Genomic DNA, 8,151 nt, shown 5'->3' on the forward strand with positions numbered 1-8,151 from the left:
AGAGAGAGAGAGAGAGAGAGAGCAGGTGACTTCCGAAGACCAGGAATGATCTGTACTTGAAATCTTTAGCCACTCTAAAAGTCACATGATCTAAGAGCACGAGTCGTCCGGAATGTCCCAAGAAATGTCCAGCTGCGACAACCTTCTAAGAATAGATGGGATGTGTACGTTTTATTAACTGAAAAACCAATCGCTAAGTCATACACTGAAAATCTTTGACGTTCTGAAAACGAAGTGGCACTTGTCACACTTGTCACCTTTTGAGATCCATGGCCCACCCCCGCCTGTCCAGACGCGTAGGCTTTAGGCAAACACAGCACAGGCTCCAATCACGATAAACAAGAGTAAAAAAGAGATAACAACAACAAAATCCAACACCTGTACTTTATTTATCAAACATCAGCTACGCTCCTGTTGGTATTGTTAAAATCCCAAAACAAAACAAAAATGCAATAGCGCTGTAACAAACACAGCGCTGGAGTAGGCATGGCGCCACGCCATTGGACAAGCAGGGCTGTCAGTTGCGCATAACTGCCATTCCTTCCGTTCTCTGCGAGCGACGGGAACACTTTTTGCAGATGTGTTTCAGCATGGCTAGTTGAAACAGCAGGACACAGCAGTACACAGAACAACTTTTACAGTAACAGATATCGTTCGTTCTTCGTCTAAATCTATGGGGAATGGATAGCTGAATACAATACACAGAAGGCAAAGACGGTGGTCGACGTAAGCCGATTTTGGTGTTTTATTCAGTTTTACTAGTTTCTTCAACGTTGAAGGAAAATGCCAGTAGCAACTCTGTTGCCTTTTACTGCTACTCCGAGTAGGAAGTCTGCCAGTCCGACCTCCTTTAGGTTAACGGAGAAATTCATATTGTTGTTAGTTTTTAGCGCTTTTATCACTTTATGTTTCGGGGCGATTTTCTTCTTGCCTGACTCGTCGAAGCTTCTCAGCGGAGTTTTCTTCCACTCCTCTGCGGTGGAAACGAACACTCGCACAGGTACGGACAGCGGTACGAGCTTTGCCACGGGGAACGAAGAGAAGATACTAGCCAAGATTAGAAAAGACCACGAGAAGGCTTTGGGAGAGGCTAAAGATACTCTACAGAAGCGACCCGACGAGATAAAACAAGACATAAAAAACGAGAAGGATAAAGTTGCCAAAGAGAGTCTCGGCAAAGGTAGGAAAGATGACAATCTACCAGTCATTGATTACAATCGGCCACCCGGAGCAACGGGGCACGAGCCATCAGATCCGGAAACCAAGGAGAGGCGGGCCAAAGTGAAAGAAGTGAGTAGCCTAGGATTCATTTGACCATAATTGTACACTGCAAATAATACGGAAGGTATTCAGATGGGAGAAGTGCATTCTTGTAAATGCGTGTATATCTGTCTTTCCAGTGTTTAAGTGTTGGCTGTCTCTCGCATGTCAAGTTTCTTGGTGGGTAGCGTTACATGACATGACGGTATGTCACATTGCCAGCTATGACACTTGGTCAACACAAGGCCAACTAATGAGGGCGTTTGTTATCACAATGTTGATAAAGTTGGTAACGCAAATACGTCGTCCTTACATTGCATATTGACAATACCATACTCAACGTTATTTTCTTGAAATGTTTATTGTGTACGTGTGTTAGGAATTTCGCAAGCCTACTTCAGTATACCAATTTCCCCTTATTCTCTGTCTGGCTCCCAGGCTACGTGAAGTTACCGTCAGTGTCATTCCACGCGTTGTGTTTGTGTTTAGAGAGCATAGTGATGGGCAGTCTGGGCACGGACTAGATGAAAAAACATGGGCTAATGTAGATCGTTTGGAGTGTCATATAGATATATTTATATGACACTCCAAACGCTTACACTATAGTGTAAAGGGTAGACCAGTTTTGTGTGTGGGGGTTGCATGTGGTGTATCCGGACAAACCAGTTACTTTCATCATCAGTCACTCACTGTAAACAAATCAGTCAATGTAAACAAATCATTGACCAAGCTAAACACGACCAGAACACTTACAGGCCATAGGTGATCTAGGCCATAACTATTTTGTCCAACCGTCTTTTCCTAGGCATTATGTTAAACGCTAGCTATCTTTCTTATCAAGAATGTTGCAGATGCATTTCTGCTCTGCTCCTCTCTCTAGCCATCTAGCTCGCCCCAACCCTGGTGTAGGGTTACAAGCTCCAGGACCAAAGGCTGTTTACACTCAACAGAGGTCCAATAGTCCCTCAGATGAGAACAGTAAAATAGGAGATAGTGAGTGATGGGGTGGGGTTTGTCTGTTGTTAATGTGTAATGGATACGGCCTGAAAAGATGTTTGTGTGTGTGTGTGCATGAATGTGTGTCTTATGCATGTGTGTGTGAGACGGTTATATATGTGGGTGGGTGTCAGAAACAAAGCTTCTGTCTGAAGATTCACATGTGGGTCATTGGAATGGAAAAAGGCGGAGGTGGATGAGGCCTTTACGGACAGGATGAGGCAGCAGTCTGGCTGGCGGTACAAACAGGACATCATCCAACTTCCAGAATAAAAGCAAAGGAGATGTCAACTGAAATAAAGCTAGGCTATCACGAGGTGCAGCTCACAGAGTCCCAACAGCGTTTTACTTCTACATTTGGTGGTGGTGGTGTTACAACAGAGACCGACCCGCACAAAACAAACACGCTCAAGAGGACGAGTCTGGGAGGGCAAAGTGTTGCTAAAGATTTTGTGGACTGTGTCCACTCCACGCTTGCACACACACAAAACACACGCGCGCACATACACAGCACACGGTGCGATGCCACAGTATTATTCCCAATGCAGAATGTGATTTAGAGGAAAGTGTTGTGCTGGCAGATCCTGAGTCTGTCAGCCACAATCTGATGTGTTCATGAGAGCAAAGCATTCTGGGAGACTTCTGCTCCTCCTGCCACTGGGGGTAGAAATTCCTCAATTTACCTCATAAGCTGAATCTAACCCTAAAGGACGGTGTGTGTGTGTGTGTGTGTGTGGGGGGGGGGGGTACTGTAGGTGTGTGTACACGCCTGTGTGCGCTATGTGTTCGTATGGCTTTGCCTGTATGCCAGAGAGAATGCTAAGAAAACATTGTATAACTCAGTGGAGAGCAGGGTTGTGTTGCTCCGTTAATACCATGACAGCAGGTCTTTCTTTACCATAACTACCAGAGTGGCTTTGTCATTTGTGAATTCACATAGACATTTGTAGGCAAACTCACACATCAACACATATAGGCCAGTATTTTATTTGACTGGATCACATGCCAATGTACTTGTGCCTTCATGTGAGAGAGAATGTGTGTGTTGTGTGTGTGTGTGTGTGTGTGTGTGTGTGTGTGTGAGAAAGGGAGAAAGGGAGAGAGAAAGGAAGTATGCGTGGTCATGAGACTGTATCTTTGAGAGGATGGCATGCTCCTACAGGAAACTGTTCTGCATAGAGTAGAGGGCAGGGCTATGCAAATGAGATGTAAATAACCCCGTGGCTTCATCCCTGGTCTGACCTGTTTATCAACTTGAGCTCCTGTCTTGAAGGGCAGTCGGGTAATACCTTTCTTTAACACGCGCACACACACGCACACACGCACGCACTCTCTCTCACACACACACACACAGAGTTAAGACGTGCACACACACACGCGTCCATGCTCATAATCCAGGCTCATAATCTAATACACACACACACACACACACTTGGCTTGTTTTCGGTCTCCTAGCCAGAGAGATGGACAGTCACTGAAATGCCACTTCACTTCCACGTCTGCAGTCCCTTTGAGCGTTCCTCCAGCCTCGAGGCTCCCTTTCGTTTCACTGGCCATCCATTATCTCATCTGATCCTTCAGGGCAGGACAGCATCCAGCCCTCCCAGATCGTCTTTCTAACTAATTGCCCCGTATAGTCTGGTGCTGTGTCTGTCTCTGCTCCTCTTTGAGGGGTTGCCAGATAGATGCTTCTAACTGCATCTGCTTCCTCTCCACCCACTCTGGCCACAGCTCGCTATAGAGTTACACACACACACACACACACATGCATCCTTACCCCCACATACCCAGACAAACACTGTCTTGCTCTCTCTCTCTCTCTCTCTCTCTCTCTCTCTCTCTCTCTCTCTCTCTCTCTCTCTCTCTCTCTCTCTCTCTCTCTCTCTCTCTCTCTCTCTCTCTCTCTCTCTCTCTCTCTCTCTCTCTCTCTCTCTCTCTCTCACATAGAATTACTCCAAGCCTGTCCAGGTGCTCAGGCTAATGGTTTAATAGGTTTAACTGCGTATGCTCTCATCCAGCCAATCCTGTGGCTTCCCTGAAGGAGCGCTATGATAGGTGGATCCTGGGACACATCCTGTCTGTAAGGAGACGAGATGACAGGCAGCTGTTTGGACAGGCTTGAAGCTGCTCAGGTTAGCCTAAATAGAGCAGGATGTGTATGGTTCAAGGCTAGAGAAATTGACCGCAGATTAAGAGGTCGCAGGATCCACTCCTTCGCTGTCTGTGTATTTGGATACGAGTGTCTGTTAAATGAACACATTATGTAAAGATGGGTTAATGATATACTGTGAGATAAGCCTCTCTTTAGTGTGTGTCTCTTTGAATGAGTGGTTAACCCTTTTAATCTCTTATACGTTCTTTACATAACTCTCGTCATACATAAATACATCACTGCTGTAACAATAGTTTAGAGGCTAATTGCACTGGCTGGTTGGCTGGCTGGCCGACTGGCTGACTGACTGACTGTCTGATTGACTGGCTGTCTGCTTGACTGACAGTATTTTTTATTGGCAGTGTGTCTGGCTGGCCGACCGACTGACTCCAGCCTCCACTCCAGCCCCCTTTCTCAGCCCCCATCCTCACTTTCTAGCCTCCAACCCCCATCCTCCAGTTCCCCTGCCCCAATCCTTAGCCCCCAAACTGTAGCCTCCACCCAGCCCCTATCCTCAGCCTCCAGCCTCCATCTTTATCCTACAGCCCCTAGCCCCCATCCTCGGCCAAGAAAACATGCATTTAAAAACACGGGGACATCGAAAGCAAGCCATTATTCGTGAGCATTAGGCTGTGTTTGATAGTGTGTGACACCCTGCAGGACACAATCAGCCACACTGTGTCTGTAAACCTCACCACTCCAGGTCATCACTGTGGCAGGCTTTGTGGGTGACTGGCTGGTTGGGTGACTGGCTGTGTGCCTGGCTGGCTGTGTGGCTGGCTGGTCAGAGATGTCTTTAAACCTCACAAACTCAGGTCATCACTGTGTTTGAGGCAGAATGTCCCTGCAGAGGATCTGATCTTGACCGTAGGTTTCTGACTGTTGGAGCTTTTGTCCCAACTCTGTGTGGGAGCTGCTCTGACCTTCATGTGTGAAAGAAAAGCTCAGACATCAGATAGAACATACACACACACATGCTTGCACACACACGCACGAACACACACACACACACACACACACACACACATAGATCTGACATTTATGGATGTACTGTTTCTCACAGTATGGAAGCCTTATTTAGTGAATAATAACATTTTGACACTGGCTGTGCCATTGACTCCCTGGCCTTTAGAGAGCTGTGTGTAATCCACCAGGCCTGGAGAGGGAAGACAGAGGGGGGGAGTAGAGGGCTATTGGGAGGTTATTGCTTCCAGTCTACACACTCACTCACACACACACACACACACACACACACATACCCACGCACAGTAACACACTCTATCCATCCCGTTTCATTCATAGTCTGAAATGATAAACATACTGGTGTTTGTAGCATGTTACCCTCCATCATCACTGGGACCAGACCCTGCATCCCCCACCCCCACCCTCCAGCAGGGACCAGAGATATCCAATCACACAGCTCATTTATTTTGAATCTGTCTGAACTACTGGGATTTCACACACATACATAACCTTCCTGCATATTGCATCACCTGTTATACTGATAGATTCACACGATTTCCATCTTTCCCACCAGTCTGTGCGTGTGTGTGTCTCCTATGTGAAGTAATGAGATGTGTGTGTGTGTGTGTGCCGGTCAATATTGTCGGGGCTCAGCTGGAGGCGGGGAGGGTGAATGAGGAGAGGAAAGGAGAGAGATCAAATAGAAAGGTGCCAGAGGAGGGATGGAGGGAAGAGATAGGAGAGATGGAAGGAAAGGGGAGAAGAACGATGGAGGGGCAGGATAGGGAATGGCGAGAGAAGATGAGATTGAGAAGAGGAGGAGAGAGAAGTCATTTTCACGGTACAAATGTCTTCTGATTGAATAGATCTCCGTCTGCCTCCAGGCCTCTTGTGTCTCTGTTAGTATGATGGCTGGCTGAATGACTGACAGGCTGGCTGGCTGGCTGACTGACTGACTGACAGGCTGGCTGGCTGACTGAATGACTGACAGGCTGGCTGGCTGACTGAATGACTGACAGGCTGGCTGGCTGAATGACTGACTGACTGACAGGCTGACTGGTTCAATGACTGACAGGCTGGCTGGCTGAATGACTGACAGGCTGGCTGGCTGAATGACTGACTGACTGACAGGCTGACTGGTTCAATGACTGACAGGCTGGCTGGCTGACTGAATGACTGACAGGCTGACTGGTTCAATGACTGACAGGCTGGCTGGCTGGCTGAATGACTGGCTGGCTGGCCGACTGAATAACCGGTAGACTGTCTGTCTGGCTGAAGGAGTACCGTAACTGTTTGGTTGGTTGGCTGAATGACTGATGTCTAGATGGATCTCTGTCTATCTGGCTGGCCGACTGTCCCTTTGTCATCCCCTCTCTTCCCTTTTCTTTCTCCCTCTCTTCCACACTCTCTGTGACTTTTTTCCCTATCCTTCTGGTTTCCTAGAGGCACATTTCATTAGGCACCAAGACACATTCATTTACTCCCCCTCTCTTCCATTTCCCCTCTCTCTCTCTCTCTCTCTCTCTCTCTCTCTCTCTCTCTCTCTCTCTCTCTCTCTCTCTCTCTCTCTCTCTCTCTCTCTCTCTCTCTCTCTCTCTCTCTCTCTCTCTCTCTCTCTCTCTCTCTCTCTCTCTCTCTATCTCTCTCCTCTCTCTCTCTCTTCATTTGCCACCCTTCCTCTCTCTTCCCCTCCGTCTCACTCCACAAGCATGACACAGCTCCGCAGCTTCTTTCCCGAGACGGTGTGCATGCTCATTGAGTAGAAGTCCATCAGCCACTCCTGTCCAGACTGCATCCCCTGCCGCCACCTGCAGCCCCTATGTGCAACCCCCTATTTGCCCTCCTCCCGGATAAAACCCCGCCTCCTCTCACCCCCGTCACCCAGCCCCTGAACGATCTGCCTCCCTTCCCTCTGCTCCAGCTGAATGGAGTCATATCGCTTCCATCTATTACACGTGGGCCTACATATTGTTATATTCTTCTTAGTTGTTGTTTTGAGCTTAGGCCTAGATTATTTTCATAATTATTCAATGAATTATTCAGTATTATTCATAAGCTCATAGGTTTGGTCTTACGGTATGACTTCATATTTTTATTGTAGGTTTAGGCAGGCTGCTAGGGATTGGGAAGAGGAGGAGGACAACATATTTTATTTTCTAGTTTAAATGTACCCAAACTTGTACTTGTAAATGGCTAATAAACTTGAAACTTAAACTCTCTATTTCAAATTCTCTTTCCCTCCCTTCCTCCCACTCTACCTCCTTTGGTCTCTTCTTCTCTTCTTCCCACTGTCTCTCTCTGTGTCTCCCTCCTCTCTCCCTCTCCCTTCTTCTCTTCCTCCTCTTCTTTTTCTACCCCCCCGGTCCCTCTCTCTCTCTCTCTCCTCTTCCTCCGTCTTCACCATGTCGCCTATAACCACTCATTCATAATTGATAGATGAACTTACTCTCATATACCATTTCTACCACCATTAATTTTGCAGTGTTTAATGAAAGAATGGATTAAGGTAAGAACCTGTGGCCAGCAAATCAGATGACATCTTCAACCACAAACACACATATATGCACACACACACACACACACACACACACGCTATGATAATGACAAACTGTTAGAGATCAGTGGCATCTTTCTGCCTCACTCACTCCCTCTATTTCTTTCCCTCCCTCCCTCCCTCCCTCCCTCCCTCCCTCCCTCCCTCCCTCCCTCCCTCCCTCCCTCCCTCCCTCCCTCCCTCCCTCCCTCCCTCCCTCCCTCCCTCCCTCCCTCCCTCCCTCCCT

The 8,151-nt window shown here is 47.6% G+C and overlaps 1 protein-coding gene across 1 annotated transcript in view; it reads left to right on the forward strand.

Moving 5' to 3' along the window:
• Window positions 1-538: 538 nt before the first annotated feature.
• man1a1 (mannosidase, alpha, class 1A, member 1) overlaps window positions 539-8,151 on the forward strand; it is a 56,053-nt gene continuing 48,440 nt past the window's right edge. The window contains exon 1 of the mRNA XM_084700057.1: window positions 539-1,290. Coding sequence (XP_084556183.1) covers window positions 784-1,290 — 507 coding nt within the window. The 5' untranslated portion in view covers window positions 539-783. The remainder of the gene's footprint in view (window positions 1,291-8,151) is intronic.

The sequence above is a fragment of the Hypomesus nipponensis genome, chromosome 6 (assembly GCF_054491055.1).
Source record: "Hypomesus nipponensis isolate SF chromosome 6, ASM5449105v1, whole genome shotgun sequence".
NCBI classification, from domain to species: domain Eukaryota; kingdom Metazoa; phylum Chordata; class Actinopteri; order Osmeriformes; family Osmeridae; genus Hypomesus; species Hypomesus nipponensis.